The following is a 19489-nucleotide window of genomic DNA, read 5'->3' as shown; positions in this document are numbered from 1 at the left end:
GCTGGGCCTTGACCCCTCAGGACTCCTGGCCAAGAACTCCAAGGCCACTACACTGGTCTCCCAGTGGACATTTAGGTCTGGGAAGAACCTGTGCCACGCTGAAGGACATTATGGATCCCACGTGGCTAGACTAAGGTCTCCTCTGGTATATCCACATAGGGGACCGATGCAGTCCAGATATTGCACCCCGGGGGGCCAAGAAGGAAACACAGGGTGGAAGTGTTTTCACTTATTTTCTTTTCTTTTCTTTTTTTTTGTATTGATGGGGAGGGGTGGCTTGGGATGGATCTAGCGCCTCGGTCCTATCCCTTCCAATCTCCCTCGGCTGCTCTATTGGCCACCACTCGTCCCCTCCTCGAAACGGTCTAGACACAGCCGGCACCGTCCTCCGGCGGAAGGAGCGCGTAGGAAGCGGAGGTGGGTGTCCCCCGGCCCCCCACCCCGCCGGAGACCGACCGGCGCGACGGGAGGATGTCAGCGCGTGGAGGGGCGTGCGTCGCCCCCCTTCCTCCCCCGCCCGCGCCCCCCGCCCTGGGGGACCCCGCGCCCAGGGGAAGCCCCACGCGGGGTGCCGGACGCCCGCCCCAGTCCCTCCGCCTCCCCGAGGCCCGGGGCTGCCTCCTCGGGCCGCGCCGGGGCCGCCCCGCACTGCGCATGAGCGGGAGCCCGGCAAGCCCGTGAGAGGAGCCGCCGCCGCCGCCGCCGTCCATTCGCTGCGGAGCCGGAGGAGGAGGGGAGAGGCCTGGAGGACACCAACATGGTGAGGCACTGCGGCCGCCCGGCCGCCCGCCCCGCCGGCTGGGGGCCGGCGCAGCTGCGCACCCCCGCCCCGCCGCCCTCCGCCCCGTGGCGACCCCGCCGCCCCGAGCCTCGGCCCGCGGCCTCCGTCCGCTCCTCGGCGGGGCTCTTCTTCCCTCCTCTCCCTTCCTCCTTCGCCCCTTCCCGCCCGGGCGCCGCCGCTACGCGAGAGCCGAGGAGGCGGAGCGGAGCTGGGCCTAGTCGGGAGCCCCGGGGAGTTTGGGGCGCGGGGCGCGGCCCCCGGTGCCCCTCGCCCAACCCGGCGCGAGGGGAGGAGGCGTTGGAGCTGGGGGAGGGGATGGGGCAACGGCCCTGCCCCTGCCGGGCCCCCTCGCCGGCTCCATTGTGTCTGGCCGGGGACCGGGGTCCGGGGTTCCGGGTGAGGAGCCTCCCCCCGCCCCGGAGCCGGGGCTTCCCCCTCCGCCCCGCCGGCGAGAAGGAAAGACTTTCCCGGTGCTCCTCTCCCTCCTCCGCTCCGGTTCCAACACCCCTCAAGTCTCCAGGCTGTTTCGCTTGGGGTGGGGTATTAGCCCTTTTCCTTTCTCCATCACCTCTTGATGCGTCCCATGCTTTGGGAAAATGAGAGTTTAACTGGCCAGTTGGTGGAGGTTATAGTCGCCTCTCCGCTCAGAACATGGGAAACCGCTGAGCTTGGGGGACTTGGGGGGGGGCAGGGAGTACGGAAGTGCAACCTGTTCTCATTTTATAAAATTAGGAGAAACAGACTTGCTACCTTTTGAGCACATGTTTAATTTGCTTGGGATGGGAGGAGTAATTGCTTTATTATGCCAGTTAAAGACCATTTGTGATTTTTAAAAAACAGTTTGTCAAGTTATTCGCCTCTTCTTTTTCTTTTGGGGGACCTCCCCACCCCCCCAACAACAGTCTTCTTAGTAGCTTGAAAAAGTGGTAGTCAAGTTATCTGTTTACATTTTGGTAATCTTGTACCTGACTCTCTTGGGTTCTCTTTTTTCCAGAAGTGATGTTTGCATTATAGTTTGAGCATGAGTTGAATTCCATGCAGGTTACTGTATGAATAGACAGTAAAAATGATATTGTTGTCCTTTTGCTCATGGGGAACATAAAGGCCTCTTTGAGGACGGTATATGTGTGTCTGTGTTAAGGGATTGCCCCAGTATCTTTGTTTTTAGTTGGGCTTATTTCTGCTGAATAACACTTATCTAGCTCCAGCCTCTAACTTGGCAGAATTTCGGTGTCACGTATGGATATGTGGTTTGGTTTGTCATACATTCCATGGTAAGTTTCGTGAAAATTTGCCATTTGTATTTGTAAGAAAACTTGCCATAAAGTACAGGTTAATCTTTGGATTGACATTGCTGTGTTCAAAGATCTACGAGGGCATCTAAACATTTTCTAAATTTTAAAGTATTTTGAGGGTCATAGACACTACTCCTGGAGTTTTTTTTAGGCTCTTGGCATGTAGATAAGTAGGAAGTTTGAAGTAATGAAATGTAATTCCCTGGTAAACACTCTGTGAGAGCACTGCAATGTGCTCTGTTTATAATAGTCTGTAAATCAGAAGCATCCTCTAACTGGCTCTTGATAATGCTCATCACCTGCTCAGGAATTCAGGATTCATGTGGTTCATGCAAGAGTTCAGCTTGGATTGGAGCTTGTAAGCTTCTGTCCTTTTGTTAATATTACATTAGCTAGTTTTGGAACTTAGCCATAACTCATCTAATGATACCCGTAGTGGCAACATATCACTAATTTAAAACACTTTCTGTGGCTGAACTCAGATCATGTCACTAGAATTGTCTTGGTATGCTCTTGTTAGTTTAGAAACTCAGTCACCATGCATTCTAATAGAAGTTAGGCCATAGATTTTTCTAGTTAAGTTTCTCATCATAAATTAAAATTGTTTCTTGACAAAATTTTTGGGCTGGTATTTCTCAGTATGTGTAACTCAGCCTATTTCTAGAAGACATGTTATTGTTAATTCCAGGGTAGCTTAAATGATAGGATATCTGAAATATTTTGTATAAAAAATGTTCAGTTAGCCCTACCTGACACATACATAGAGCAAAAATAACTTCAAAACTAGACAATATTCTGTTATTCCTGAAAATCTTTAAAAAGTATTCAGCATTTCTGGGTTGTTTTCTTATTTGTAAGATGACAGGATCGAATTTGATGATTTCTAAAGTTCTATTCAGATAAAAATTTTGATTCTTAATTTCATCTAGTGTAAAAAGTGTGTACCAGGTAACCTACTAAATTTTTATATTCATGGCATAGGATTTTTAGACCAGAAATGGTTCCAGAGATCATCTGTTTTATTCCTCTTCCCTTTTACAGAAGAAGAAATTGAGGATCAAGGAGGTTTTGAGGTTCAAATTTGCAAAACTGTTGCAGAACTGAAACTTTTTCTCCTGATTTACTATTTCTGCCAATATTTGTGGTACATGTTATCTTAACTCAGATGGAATCTAGAAAAATTGTTGAAAATTGGATTTGATATTAAATTATAGTGTTCTTATAAGAGGAAAACCCATGTGTTATTAATGAATATGTCAAATGGATGACTAATGATGTTAATTATAATGCTTTTAATGGCTTTTTTAAAAATGTGGACTTAGAAATTTAAGATCGTACCTTCAGCAAATATAGTTTATAAGTCCAAATGAAGGTAGTCCTGTTTAACTTATTTCACATTCTTTTGCATATCCACAAGTAAATTAAAGGAGGGCCTTAATTCATTTCAGCAATTATTTATTAAACACTTTGTGTCAAGCATTGTTCTGGGCATTGGGAATATGTGTGTGTGTATGTGTGTATTTTTTGTGTTTTACAGAAAAAATGAAAATCCCTCCTCTTGTGAGGGCTACATTTTAGTAGGGAGACACAAGTAAACATAGTATATATTTTTCTTATACTATGTTAGAAGGTTATTAACTGCTGTGGGAGAAAACAGTGTTAAGGAGGGGTATTGGGAAAAGGGTGGGGACACAGTGGGAGTGGGTTTGCAGAATGGTGTCTGCATCAATGATGAGGTGAATTTTGAGCACACTAGGAGATGAAGCATTAAGCCATGCAGAAATGTAGTAAGACCAGTGTGGCTGGAGCACTGTATGGCGGCAAGGGGTATTTGGGCATTAGAGCCGATGAGATCTGAGTGGTAAGGAGTAGAGATGGGTGGGTATGGGTGGGCATTGTAAGGATACTGGGTTTTTACTCCAAGAGAAATGGGAAGCCACTGAAGGATTCTGAGTGGTATGATAGACTCTTCTGTTCTCTTACAGAGTCCAGTTACAATAGTATAGGCAATAATTTTTTTTAAAAGATTATTTATTTATTTGACAGAGAGCGCAAGTAGGCAGAGGCAGGTGGGGGTAGGTGGGGGAAAAGCAGGGTCTCTGCTGAGCGGAGAGTCCGATGCAGGGCTCTGTCCCAGGTCCCTGAGACCAGGACCTGAGCCAAAGGCAGAGGCTTAGCCTACTGAGCCACCCAGGTGTCCCTGTAGGCAGTAATTTTTTAAAGCAGTTTTTAAAAACAACAAAACCCTTAGTATAATTTTCTTTACCTTGCAACTTCTGTGTATAGGGTTTTCAATTCTGTTTAAGATGACTCTCTAGTATTCATTAAAAACTAGTTGAACATTGGTTTACCTAACCATGCTAATTAATAAAAACAACAAAACCTCTTCCATGTATTGCTTTTGAATATGTTCTAGTAGTTTGTACGTAGTTTAATAGCTATATGCAGAAAGTTGGGCCTCTGAAGAGAAGGAAGGACATTAACATTTACTGAGAACATACTGTCTGCTAGTCAGGCAATTTACAACTGTTATTAATCTTCAGTCTTGACATGGGTATTGCTAAGTCCTTTTAACATATCTGGAAATGGGGATTTAGCAGTTCTAAATGATTTGGCCAGGGTTAAAGAGCTACTATGTGGCAGAGCATGACTTAGAAGCCTGGTCTCTGATTAGCACACTTTATCTACATCCCCATCTCTCCCCCCTCCCCACCTTTTTTTTTTTTTTAAACCCAGCAAATGCTCTTTCAGTATAGGTGTGGAATTTTTTATTCGTTTCACTCTTGTTTCTTTGTTATCATATTTCCTAGTGACCTAGTTGTTTCTGTATCAAATGAAATGATCTGATGTAAACATTTAATAACTGAAAAACTTTTTAAACTCTCTCGGTACATACAGTAAAAAAGTTGAAAGTAAAATGAACTCTCCTGGTGGTGGTGGTTTGTTTTGTTTTAAGCTTAAAAAAAGCCGAGCTCATTGAGTCAAGTTGCTGTTTCCATTATGGTCTTATAGGTTGGATCAAGCATAATGAAAATCTGTGAGAAACCTCCTTTTTGAATTTCAGCGTGTGTTGTTCAAGTTGTGATAGTATGAGCCATGACATTTGATGAAGAGAAATAGTTCCAGATAGGATTCAGTTGCTTTGTGGACACAAATAAGCTCTTGAATAACCTGCTGACTAGTTTACTAGTTTACCTAGTCATTTTAGGTGTACATACCCCACCTAAGAAAAAGCAAAAACAGCAGAGAAAAATGCCACTAAGGCATTTTCATCACTGTGTTGAATCCCTTTTATGTAATTAGTACCTAATTACAAATGGTGATTAGGCTTCTTGTTTGCATTGTAAAATTTTAAGAGAGATTTACTTTTAAAGAGTTCTTTTCTAAAGAATTCTTTTGCATTATACTTGTGAATCCTTCAGCACAACATGGTGTTCAGCAGCAGAGATAAATTGCTGAAGTTCATGGCCCATATCTTTGTTATATTAGGATATTTTCATTTCAGTAAACTTTTAGAGTGCTTATTTATTATTCATAGGATTCTAAAATTTTTGGAATTAGGATTTGAATAGATACCAGATCTTAGAATTAGGAGATTTCATTTTTCAAGGATCATTTATATATGAAATAAATATCACATGACTCTTGAATATTAGTCATCATTATAAGTTATTTAACTATGAAGCCTCTTAAAATCTCATTTAATTCTTTTTGTTTTGTTTTCGCCTGAGTAATCTTTTCGTTATTCTAGATTTCTTTAGAGAAGATGTTTATGGAGAGGAAAAGCAAGTTTAAATTAGCTACCTTGACTGATTGTTAGAAGTTCAAAAATTAGTTTGGGGGAGCCAGTTGAAATATGATGGCTAACAGAAGTATTTTAAGGAGGTTATTTCTGTTCTATTATAGATAATCAGGATTTAGTAAAAATAACTTTTTAATAGAACAGTCTGAAATCAAAACATTATATTCTGTTTACAGTGGAAGTCATCTTTTGGATATCCAGTAATTCTTAGGATGAGGTGAAGAAAATCCTTTAAATTTCTGTCAACAGAGTACTTTTTTTAGTATATTAAAAACACTTTTTAAAATTTTTTTAAGTAGGCACCATACCCACTGTGGGGCTTGAACTCACAACCCTGAGGTCAAGAGTCTCCTGCTCTACTGATTGAGCCAACCAGGCACCCTGGGATACTTTTTTAAAACCTATGAGGAAAATCATACTGAACCAAACAAAACTGAGAAACATACAAAACCAGTTTGAATCTTACAAGTATACTTTCTGTAGTATTTTTTTTCAGATGAATTGCTATTATTATATAAAATCTCATTGACTACAATAATTGTATAATTGCACATTCAATTTAGTGTTAGTACGACACATCTTAAAGAAGAGTTGGTCGTTGTAAGTATAGGAAGTTTATGGAAGAATGGTAAGAGGCACAGGCCTAACCATAAATAATTATTCTAAACTGCAGATTATAATTTAAAATAATACTGAGTGTTTTTGTTTTGCTTAATATTTGAAATTGTACATGTTTGTTTATATTTTGGGGGCATAACCTACACGTGTTAGTATTTTCTCTGGGTTGAAACCTTCTCATCGGAGAAGGAAATACTGACTGAGTACCCTGCAGTTTTCCATCTCTACATTTAAAGATATAGATTGTGGACAGCTCTAAAAATAGATGATGACATGACAATAAACACATTTTCCTTCCTGTTGAATTACTTTTTTTTTAAAGAGTTTTTTTATTTGTCAGAGAGAGAGAGGGAGCAAGAGCGAGCACAGGCAGACAGAATGGCGGGCAGAGACAGAGGGAGAAGCAGGCTCCCTGCTGAGCAAGGAGCCAGATGTGGGGCTCAATCCCAAGACACTGGGATCGTGACCTGAGCCGAAGGCAGCTGCCTAACCAGCTGAGCCACCCAGGCGTCCCGAATTACTTTTCTTAAAAATCTCCCTCCTCTCCCCTCCTCTTCCTCCCAAAAACCCTAAAAAGGAAGTTCCATCTCTAAATTAGCCTTTTATTTAGGTTGTGAGGGAATGCTTAATGGGCAGTTATTAGTCAGAATGCAGATTGTTTACATGAGATTGGGGAAAGGTCAATTGATCACTTAACTTCTGTAAAAATAGGTGAAGAAATATTGCTCACAATTCCCCTCCTTCCTCCAGTTCACACATAATTAGTCAGTGGTTGCACTTTTGCCCTTTCTGTTTTCTCTTTCTCTTGATGACAATACGGAATAAATGGAAAGACTGCATGCCCTGAAGCCAGGCACCAGGGTTTCTTTCCTAGCTCTGCTACTTTTTGTATAAGTCTATCTCTAGATAAATTGAGCTCTGAGGCTTGGTTTTCTCATTGGTAAAGTGGAATCAGTGATAACCACGTTGCATGATTGTTAATAATTAAATATCTAGTGTAGTGCTGGCACACAGTAGGAGCTCAAATGTTAGCTGCTAGTTTTCTGGTTATGATTATTCTATCATTTGCATAATTTTTTTTTTCCTCTGGAGTATTCTTTCCTTCATGAACTTGAAAGGAGCCCTTACTGTGTGCTAGGTACAGTTCTAAGAGTTTAACCTGAATTAATTAATGTAACCTCATACCCTGTTTATAGATGAGGAAATTGAAGCACACAGAGATTAAGTAATTTTCCCAAAGTCACACAGCAATTAAGAGGCATAGGTGGGATTAAAATCCTGCCAGTCTGGTTTGAGAGTCTACACTAATCATATACTACCTCTCTGTACAGGTAGAAGAGAAGAGGATTTCTAACTTCTACGTAGATTCTTAGTCTGGCTTTCCTGAAGAACTTGGCCCTTAGGTGAAAGTCTTCTCTAGGAATGGATAGTCTCATTAGTTGAATTGATTTTTCTTCCCACTTTGACTTCAGATCGGTAATTTTACCAGGACTCTTATAGATGAGTGGCTTGGGATATTGGTAACGTTTGGTTATAGCTGCTGAATACTATGTATCATATATGGAAAGTGTGATTTTTCTGGACTTAAACTAGCTCTTCTAAGTTTCAGGTAAAGTTAAACTGTTAATCATATGGTAAACACAGGAGATTCAATATACAGAGCATTTAGTGAGTATTATGGGTGATTGCTACAGTATTTTGATTTTTAAAATGCCTTTTGTGAGCTAGATTCATCAAATCCTGAGAGAACTAGAATTAAGTTAGAAAATAATTCTTTTAAAAGTGTAAAGACCTTAGTATCTCTCTCTCTCTCTCTCTTTTTTTTGTATTCACACTGTATTTGAAACTTAAGGGTGAGAAGATGAAAATTCAGAATAATAGAAATTATGTATCTTTAATTTTTTGCTTTAAAAATGCAATTTTTTTGCATTTCATAATGCCCTTAAAAATTATTTCCATTTTGGAATTATTAGGACTTAGTTGACTAGGAAATAATTTTCCATGTTCATTATTTTTCTGGAGGGAAATACTTAAAAGGAATTTCTTAACATTATGATCATTATTGTAGAGCCTAAGTCCCTGTTCTTTTTATTTTTTTTTTTAAGATTTTGTCAGAAAACACAAACAGGGGAGCAGCAGGCAAAGGAAGGGGGAGACACAGGCTCCCACCTGAGCAAGGAGCTAAACGCAGGACTGGATCCTAGGACCCCCTGATCATGACAGGAGCCCAAGGCAGACACCCAACCAACTGAGCCACACAGGCATCCCAAGTCCCCATTCTTCTATCACAAAGACTTTATAGGTTCAGTGGTAAATTGTACTTGACTATATGATACTTGGCTACATCCAAAGCATTTTTTTCCCAGATAAACTATTTTACTTTTTTACAATTTTTAAAAAGAGAGAAAGTGAGAAAGGACTGGTGGGGGGAGGGGCAGAGGGAGAAGCAGACTCCCCACTGAGCCGGGAGGGAGATGCTGGGCTCTGATGCTGGGATCCAATCCCAGGACCCTTGTCATGATTTGAGCCAGAGGCCGACGCTTAACTGACTACACCACCCAGGAGCCCCTTAAACTATTATTTTAAATGTGATTCATTAATTTCTTGAAAAAAAGTTGCAGACATGTTAGACTTAAGTATTGAACAATACATGTTAACTGTATTTTTTATTTTGGAAAGATGAATAAAAAAGTGTTTTTTACTGTCCAAAATTATAATAGAATCTCTAACTTTGGTGACCGCCTACAATTTTAATTAACTTTATGTTACAAAAGATAACACTTCTCTCCTTTTTTCCCTTCCTCTCACTCTCCTATTCTTCCTCTCTCCCCTTACCTCTTGTTCCCCCCGCTTTTTTGCTAGAATTAAAAATAACCAGAATATATTCTGTATTTTATACATTTTGCATATTTCAATACTGAATTTCCTTGAAAATTTGATAGTATATTTGAGTACTGAAGAATGTATTATTTAATGATTTATTTAATGATTGATTTAAATAAGATTAAAAGGAACAAACTAGGGGCACATGGGTGGCTCAGTGGGTTAAAGCCTCTGCCTTCCACTCAGGTCATGATCCCAGGGTCCTGGGATGGAGCCCCGCATCAGGCGCTCTGCTCAGCGGGGAGCCTGCTTCCTCCTCTCTCTCTCTTTCTCTCTGCCTGCCTCTCTGCCTACCTCTGATATCTATCTAACAAATAAATAAATAAAATCTTAAAAAAAATAAAAAGGAACAAACTAAAACAAAGTAAATGACATATACTTATTTGAGTGCTGAATCACTGTAGTTACATGTTTTGCTCTCAGGAAGATCCCCACTGCGTTTGTAGTAGAAATAGAGAAAATCCATCTGTTTTTGTCTTGTACTTTAGTTTTCTATCCACCCTCTCATCCCTTGTAAATAATTTTTTGCTGGCTAGATACCGTTTTTCTCTTCCTTAAGTTGATAGAAATTTAAACCTTTAATGCCATGCTCTTAAAATCAGAAAACCTTGCCTGATGTTACCATGTAGCCTGGGAAAAGAGGGTAGGAGTGTTAGAGGTCTCCTAGAGAACTTGGGGAAGGGGCAAACTACATGTAGTACATTCCAGCTTTATTCTAGGACAGACTCTGAGACTATAGAATTGAGTATATCCTCCCTAGTAGGGGAGCACATGGCTAAGATTGATTCTAGGAACAGAGAGCTGACAGAAAAATGGTAAGAGTGCATTATAAGTACAAAAAGGGGAGGGCACTTACCAGACTTCGCAAGAATGGAATTGCTTATTACTTCTTGGCCTAGCAGAAACCCATCCTATCAGTTCTGTGCCAGGTCTCACTCATTAACCTTTATGGTGTTGGAAGTAGGTAGCTGCAGCCCTTTCCTCAAAATATATTGATATTGCCCTATATACTGGAAACTTTAACCAGTAAAACAGTTTAATTTATATATACAAAGACATTATTTATTACATATACCTTTTTTCAAATAAGATAAATTAGTCATTTGTATAATTTTGTTACTAATTTGTGGGGGTAGGATGATTTTTTTATCTTTGTTCCCCAGTTTTCTTATATCTGGCACTGTGACAAGAAGTCATTATAGACTGAACCGTTCTTTTGGCTTGCATAAGTGACTTAAGCTATATTTTTCCTTCCTCTTTTCAGCAAAAATGTTTCAAGTTTCAGGGAACAGAGCACTGGATTTAATATTAAATGATGAAACTCCAAATAATGCTGATTGTTTTTCTGTCTCCAACTTTAGGGGAATGGGAAGAAGTTAATACAAAGAAGTTAATTCAGGCTTAATTAAAAAGTAATTTCCAGGATGTAGCCTATAGTTGGTATACTTCAGATTAATCTTCCAACACTTTTACAACCTTACACAATGGTCACTGGTGATCATAGTGACCATCAGATACTTCTCTATTCTTCAAAGAAAAATTAAAATGTATATCAGTGTACTATCTCTCTCAAGGGAAAAAGGTATACTAATTTTAAAAATATTTCATAATACAAGTTGAAATCAAAGTGGCTTCCTTTCAGTTAAAAACAGTATATTAAAATAAGGTGGGTATCTTCGTTGGCATTTGATTTCATTGTGATTCATATGAGAAGATACTTTTCAAAAGGGAAGAATCCTAGACATCTGAGAGATGTGTAATGTGGTATGAGTTATCTGGTTTCCAGAGGTGATAGAGTTATTAGTGAGGTAGCACAAGGTTTGTGAATTTGTAGTTTCTTTATTTTAATGGAGAACAGAGGTTGAGATTTTAATCTGTAATCCTAAACAATAACGTATTTACAGAGAGAGGAATGTGGCTGACAAATCAGACTCTAGGGCATAAACATTTTTCATATTGTAAGAGATAGGGTTAGTTTTCATATTTGATTTTGCATGTTCTTATTTTTATTCTGCAGTAAGGTGGAATTATTTATATTTTTGGTAGTCTTTTTCTTGAAAATCTCAAAAGGCTTATAACTGTGTACAATACGTAGTGTAGTTTGTGGAAAGATTACGAAGACTCAGATTAATGAGATCTTCCTCTTCCTGTACCATTTCTACTAATAATAACCTGGGTGATTTTTGAACAAATTCCTTAACTTTCTGGGTCTCTTCTCATTTGTACAATCGGGATTGAGGTTTGTGATCTGTCAGTTTGGGCTAGATCAAAGAGGCTGGGATTCTCAGATGTGTTGCTTAATTCATGGAACTCTGTCTATTAATGTGTGCCTTACTCATGTGTTTTTTTCCCCCTTGAAGTAGTAGCTCAGCAAGAACTCACGTACTTTGCTGAGAGATGGTGATAGGACTTGGTAGGGGGAAGAATAATAATGGGGAGGTTAAAATTGCACAGGAGATCACTTTGGGTGGAAGGAGAGGGAGAAACATGGTCCTTGATACTGGGAGAGTAAAGGGCCTATTTACCCATCTTAATTTTGCACAGGGTTCAGGTCAGATGAGAAAGGAATCTGTGTCAGCATAAGGCAAATAAGAAGAGGTTATTACAGCAGAGAGCCTGTTTGGGGAGAGCCTCTGCTAGGCTTGGGCCAAGAGAAAGAGGTGATTCTTTCAGGGGAAAGAAAAAATCTATTAAAATTACCTTTGTTGGAAGGATCCAGGGTATTTGTTCATATTGCACTGCTTTCTATTTGAATGCAAATATGGGGAAATTCTTCTGATAATTATCTTGGGTTTCTGAACACCATCAGGAGAAATGTAGGGTACTCATATTTCTTTTTCACATTTGGTAAAAATAGCAAGAAAACAAGTGGTGGGGTTGGGAGAATTGTACCTTATATCCTTTATAAAAGGTTTTAAGACTGCAAGTAACACCTGTTAATTTCATTGTTCTCTGGAGTCATTGACTCTGGCTGACTAGATAATGTCACTTCTTCACCACCATCCCTTATGCATCCCTTTAGAACTTTGTGGTTGGTCAAGGTTTTGAGAATAGCTGTATTTCCCTTTCTAGAACCTTTATATATGCGCTCAGGATCCACTTTTAAGAGAAGGGCAGGGTGGTTGAATTTCCTTCGCCTTTTAATTTCTTCTGTAAAATAATACCAAACTTTTTGCTTTACATTAAAAAATTGTCTATCTGGTTAATAGATCAAAAATAAGGCTTGACTTGAAATATTTTAATATTTTATGAGGAAAAAGTATTGCTAAGAGTGATTAGTTAGCCATGTAGATATAGTCACCTGATTTTATGTAGAGTTTCAATTTATTTTTTGGTTTCAATAGAACAAGTTGAAATCATCGCAGAAGGATAAAGTTCGTCAGTTTATGATCTTCACACAATCTAGTGAAAAAACAGCAGTAAGTTGTTTGTCTCAAAATGACTGGAAGTTAGATGTTGCAACAGACAATTTTTTCCAAAATCCTGAGCTTTATATACGAGAGAGTGTAAAAGGATCATTGGACAGGAAGAAGTTAGAACAACTATACAATAGATACAAAGGTGAGTGCTTGTGACTTTAAATATTTTGAACCAGGTTTTCCAGTTACATGCTTATGAGAAATCAGGCATACATAGAACATAAATTGGGTGATTGTGTCCAACAGAGCTCTGTAGATCTTAGAATTACTTCAGGAGATCTGAGAAAAATTCTTTCCCTCTTTTCACTAAAATTTCTTCTTAGCCTCTTTATTTCTTCCTCCCTTATCCTCCCCACCCTCTTTTTTCCCCCCAAGATCCAGTTTTAGAATAGTCACTGGGGGCCTGGATTTCCCCCCTCATTTTCATAAAATTCTGCTGAACCAATTTTAAGAAATAATTTTAACAACCTTTAAATAACTATGAAATAATACTTTAGAAAAGTTAAACAACATATAACAGATGCATAAAGGAGAAGTAGATAGTTTCTCCCTCTTTATTCTCCTGAGGGAACCAATATTTGATAGCCTAGTCTGGATCCTTCCATATCTTTTATGTTTATGCAGAAGTATACATATTTTCTTTCAAAAATTTTCCTAAAGTGGGATTACATTTTATGCTTAACTTATGCCCAGAAGCCGAAAGATACACACGTTTTTTATTTTTAGAGATATTAGCAAATCACCTGCAACAGTGCATTGTATGAGTGGCTCTTTCTTCTTGTATTTGTCATTACTTTAAATTTTTGCCATCTGATCAGTAAATATATAGATAGTTGGGTTTTTTTCTTTAATTTGAACAGCAGATGTTTATATTGTTGAGATTGGATTGAATTGCAGAGTTTATAGTTTTTCTGATATTAAGAAATGATTGCCATTATAAAATGAACTATGCTGTAAGAAAACAAATTCTATACATATGTTCAGAAAAAAAATCCTTTTTTTGGTATAGGAATGTCTGATTTTTTGAGTGTGTACGAGTATGGGACATTTTTCACACGAATAAATAAAATTTAAAAATCAAGTGCCCACCTCCCCCCCCCCCCAAATCTTCCTGTTCATCTCAAGAATGCCATTTCAGGGACAAAATGGCTTTAAATATTATAGTGGGAACTGGGTATTTACCCTAAAGATACAAATGTAGTGATCCGAAGGGGCACGTGCACCCAAATGTTTATATAGCATGTTCACGATAGCCAAACTATGGAAAGAACCGAGATGTCCATCAACAGATGAATGGATAAAGAAGATGTGGTATATGTATACAATGGAATACTATGAGGTGATCAAAAGAAATGAAACCTTGCCATTTGCAACGATGTGGATGGAACTAGAGGACATTATGCTGAGCGAAATAAGTCAATCAGAGAAAGACAATTATCATAAGACTCTCTGATATGAGGAATTTGAGAGGCAGGGCGGGGTTTGTGGGGGTAGGGAAGGAAAAATTAAACAAGGAGAGATCGGGCGGGAGACCAACCATAAGAGACTCCTAATCTCACAAAACAAACAGGGTTGCTGGAGTGGAGGGATAGGGAGAGGATGGTTGGGTTATGGACATTGGGGATGGTATGTGCTTTGTTAAGTGCTGTGAAATGTGTAAACCTGATGATTCACAGACCTATACCCATGGGGCAAATAATACATTATATGTTAGTAAGAATAATTTTTAAAAAATATCTTAGTGGGAAAATAAGTTAGAGTATTACCATTTCATATCTCTGATCCATTATGAACATTTTAAAAATGGAATATAGAGCATTACTTTGTCAGTTTTAAGCATAGCATAATAAAGTATGGCACTAATTTAATATTGCACTGTTATTTTTAAAGATCCTCAAGATGAAAATAAAATTGGAATAGATGGTATTCAGCAGTTCTGTGATGACCTGGCACTCGATCCCGCCAGCATCAGTGTGTTGATCATTGCATGGAAGTTCAGAGCAGCAACACAGTGCGAGTTCTCCAAACAAGAGTTCATGGACGGAATGACAGAGTTAGGGTGAGTCTATAATCATCACAGGAAATTATAGGTACATTACTATGAGAATTAACTGTGGAAATGAATTGTGTTATGAATTTGTAAATATCAGTTTTTAAATTTACCAACCTACAAACATAGGTGTAAAGAGAAATGGGGTAGTTTGATAGCTTCTTCCCATGTTGTATACTTTCCTGGGTTTGTCAAGGTTTCTGTGTAGTTTGGCCTATTCCATTTGCCTTATGCTTTTATCATCTGTTTCTAAGGAAGTTTCATTATATTAAAATAAATTACTATGCTTTAATATTTAACATGGATAAGTGAAATGAGCAAGCTATAGTTTATTTCTCATTGTGAGGTTGTGAACTCTGAATTTGTAAACGAACTCCTAGAATGTAAAATCTTAGAAGTTACTAATTGCTTTTTGTTCCGCTTATACCTTGAACAGCTGATTAGCTAAATGTCTTGGGATAAATAAATTAAAAAGTCATGGGCAGAGATTTTACCTGTGGTATCTAACTGTCCATAGTAAATGAGAATATGAAAAAGTATTCAGTTTATGGAGCGGTAATGGGTTGCTGCCCTCTTCTGTGTTCAGTAGATGACTAGTAATAATAGCTACTAACATTTGTTGAACATTCATTTTTATTTCAGAAACTATGCTAAGTAAATAAGTATTTCACTTACACAACAACTTTGTGAGAGAAGTAATGTTTACCCATTTTAGAGAAGAGGAAGAGAAATTATGGAATTAGGTAGGATGAGAGTCAGAATTTGAACCCAGGCATTCTGATTCTTGAGCCTAGGAACATTATAATCAGCCAGGGTCCAGAAGAGACACAAAAACCATGTCAGTACTTTGAACAGGGAAAATTTAAAAAGTACTGTGTAAAAGAGGTAAAAGAAAATTCTAAGGTATAACAAAAGTGTTAGATGAGGAAGGCACCATCACCCTTAATGGCGGTGGGAAGTGAGCAAAGAAGGAACCTAGATAGAAAGAAATCCCTGCAAGGCTGAGATTGAGGAGCTCCAAGGAGAGGGTGTGGCCGCTGCAGGAACACCAGGCCTGTGGTGCTTGCTTTGCCTGCCACTCTAGTCGAGAAAAACTGGCTGCAGTCCACTTGTGGCTGGGCCATGTGAGTTGCCACCATTGCTGAATATTGCTGGGAGCTCCCGGCACACAGAAAGCTTTACTCTCTGCGGAAAACAGACTAGGAGAGAAAAAGTTCCTTCTTCCTCTTCCAGCCACTCGTTGCCCTCTATTGGTAGAACTTAACAGTGAGCTAACTGGTCAGAAAACAAAGCCTGACGATTGGTAGTTGACTGCAGATAGTCACAAAGTAGGGCAAAGAAGGGTAGGCTTAAAATTGAGGAACAATAAATTAATAAGTGGTCTAGACACTGTGTTCTGCCTCCCGTACCTGACCTATCCTGAACTTGTTAGAATTTTCTGTACTAGGACAGTTTCCATTAGAACTCACTTATTTTTCATTTGAAATTGAATTCATATAAAATGTAGTGAACTTTCAAATCAAAATTTTAATCTACAGACTAATGAGCTAGAAGGTGTTATGAAGAACACAGAAGAGAAATAAAAGCAGAAATGATTAGAAGGAAAAATGCAATGATGGTTTGTAGAATCTATAAACAGAGAATTTCTGGGGCACCTGGGTGGCTCAGTCGTTAAGTGGCTATTTTCATCTCGGATTATCCCAGAGTTGTGGGCTTGAGCCCCACATTGGGCTTCCTGCTTGGCAGGAAGCCTGCTTCTCCCTTTCCCACTCCCCCTGCCTGTGTTCCTGCTTGCTCTCTTGCGTGCATGCGCGTGCTCTCTCTCTCTCTCTCTCTGTCAAATAAATAAATAATTTTTTAAGAAGATTTTTTTTTAATTTATTTGGCAGACAGAGATCACAGGTAGGCAGAGAGAGAGGCAGAGAGAGGAGGAAGCAGGCTCCCTGCTGAGCAGAGATCCTGATGTGGGGCTCCATCCCAGGACCCTGGGATCATGACCTGAGCTGAAAGGCAGAGGATTTAACCCACTGAGCCACCCAGGTGCCCCAATAAATAAATAAAATCTTAAAAAAAGAAAGAAAAAAGGATTTCTGCCTTCAGGCTATTATGTGGAAAGTAAGATGGGTACATAGACCCTTTCAGTTCCTTGAATTGGAGTAGAATGCTTTGCAGATGTAGAAAAGCAGTTGGAGATGATGGGGGTTCATCTGATATTTATTATTATAGTTTGTATAACAACACCTTTTCAAAGAGACTGCTTCTTCATCTAAGGAAGAGACACTGTGCTTTCATTTAGAGAGCTAGACATGTGACTTGTTACCAGGTAAGGAGTATCTACTACTGTTGATCTACTACTGGTGATTGTTACGGTGATTACTATACATTCTATTCACTGTAGCTGACTTCTATAATTTGGGTATGCTGCTAGTCCAGTGAATTACATAATTAAAGTAATTAGTAATTAAAAGTAATACTGCATTTCTTTTAAAAATGGTAATTCTGACACTTAATCACTCCAGACCTTTACTTCCTCCAGCCAACCCCATACTTGTTTATGTAATGTAAAAAGGTAAAATTTCAACTGATTTTTAAAAAAAGTTCTATGAAATAAATAAAAGCTACCATAGGAATATGTAAGTCCTTTATAGTGAAAAAGTTTATCTTTTATAAACCTTAATTTTATAATGTAGATGTGACAGCATAGAAAAGCTAAAGGCCCAGATACCCAAGATGGAACAAGAACTGAAAGAGCCAGGACGATTTAAGGATTTTTACCAGTTTACTTTTAATTTTGCAAAGAATCCAGGACAAAAAGGATTAGGTAAGAATTTTTTAAATTATATTTGGTGCTTCAAATATATTTAAGTATGTTGACAGTGTCACTTTTTTTTTGGTAATAGAAAGGTTTGTGTTTTGAGCATTAAGTCATCATGAAAATACCAGATACTGAAAAACAATAAGAAACAATGAACTTTTAATTAATCAGAAAATACCATACACGTTAGATAATAAGGTTACCCTGGATACCATATCTGAACCACTGATTTTTTTTTTTTTAAGAACTGTAATACAGAAAATAAATAGTTGTTGAAATTTCACTGGCATACATGTATACATTTACTTACTTGTGTGTATTTATGTGTATATATATTTGTGTATATGTATTGTATATATAGAAGATATTATAGGCTCATAGGACAATAAATTATTTCACTGTGGATCTGTAGAAATAGCATTGTAAGATTTCTGAGTCATAGAATGCTAAAGAAATCTATTCTTTTTGTTTATGATTTGTTTGGAAGTCGTAAGAAAGAATAAAAATGAAGATTATCAAGTATAATCTTGTGCAGAAATTCTGTCTATAATTACCACTCTTAACAATTTAGATCAGTCAGTTTGTGCTGTATGTAATATCTATACACTTGCTTTGGGGATGGCTAAGGGATATGAAAGTAAAAGCTACAATGTAATTTTAACAGTTTACCTAGAAAGATTTGACGATAGCAGGTAATACACAGTAATAAACGTGTGTGAGGGTTTTAGATAAAAGGAGTAATGAGTGAAATGGTTGGGAAATGCTTCCTGGGCAAGATGGGATATGAACTAAAGGATATGGTATTTAACTCTGTAAGGAAAGATAAAAGGTACTTGAGAAGATGGTTATGAATGACTATCTGAAACGTCAGACATAAGCTTGACTTCTTTGTAGGAGAGAGAAAACATTAATGTGATTTTAGTGGGATTGCTTATTTGAAGATGAAGTTGGTGAGGCATTGTAAGACTTGACAACCAGTCTTCTTTTAAAAACAGGGCAGAAAAAGTTTAAATTAGATTTGTGGACAGTAGGGATACACTGAAGATTTTGATGGTATCAGTATCTTCCGTTTACTGTGTGCCTGGCAGTGTGCTAAGTACATCCACTGCTTCATTTCATGTTTAACAGTTCTATGAGTTACTCATTTCTTCATCCAATAATTTGTCACCTGCCATGTGCCGTATACATAGTAATAGAGTGCTGGCCATTTTTCTATCCTGATTTTTGCAGATGAGGCAAACTTCATATGCCTACAGGAAGGTTAAATAACTTACCCAGTGATGGAAGTAAGTTTGTTTTTGATTTTGAAGCTAGTAGTTAGAGAGACTAATAGGGGCCTCTTGTACTAATCCTTCTTTATATTTTAAATTAGAAGGGAAAATGCATTGAGAAAAGGATTATGTGAATAGGGATTAGACCAAGGAAGTGCTTGAAAGTCTGTGAGGAAGGGATAGGTGTACATTTGTATTGATATTTGGCCTAATGAATGACTGAATGTGATTGAATTGATTGAAGATAGACAAGATATCTGTAAAGCAAAATTACAAATAGTGAAGCCTCCTTTCCAACTGATTATTCAGTTTAGTTTGGGTTTTCTTCTTGCAGTAAAATTCCTCATTTTGCAGGCAGAATAAGCTGAGATGGATGATATGTTGGGTTAGTTTCTCTACTATTTGTGGCCATCAGTTAACTGGGCTGTTTTTTCCTGGTTTCCTCCTTCCCACAAGTAAAAACTGATTAAAATTTTTGAATTTGTATGTATGCACTGCAGTAACTATTTTTGTTGTGTTTAGAAATGTAGCACAATATTTTGGTAAGATTAAATA

At 38.4% G+C, this 19489-nt stretch overlaps 1 protein-coding gene across 1 annotated transcript in view; it reads left to right on the top strand.

Annotated features, from left to right (window-relative positions):
- Positions 1–704: 704 nt before the first annotated feature.
- DCUN1D1 (defective in cullin neddylation 1 domain containing 1) overlaps positions 705–19489 on the top strand; it is a 31282-nt gene continuing 12497 nt past the window's right edge. Inside the window, exons 1-4 of the mRNA XM_044251858.1 lie at positions 705–760; positions 12724–12940; positions 14689–14857; positions 17539–17669. Of these exons, the coding sequence (XP_044107793.1) occupies positions 758–760; positions 12724–12940; positions 14689–14857; positions 17539–17669 (520 nt within the window). The 5' untranslated portion in view covers positions 705–757. The remainder of the gene's footprint in view (positions 761–12723; positions 12941–14688; positions 14858–17538; positions 17670–19489) is intronic.

Source organism: Neovison vison, chromosome 6, assembly GCF_020171115.1.
Source record: "Neovison vison isolate M4711 chromosome 6, ASM_NN_V1, whole genome shotgun sequence".
NCBI lineage: Eukaryota > Metazoa > Chordata > Mammalia > Carnivora > Mustelidae > Neogale > Neogale vison.
This window is presented reverse-complemented; position numbering and strand designations above follow the sequence as displayed.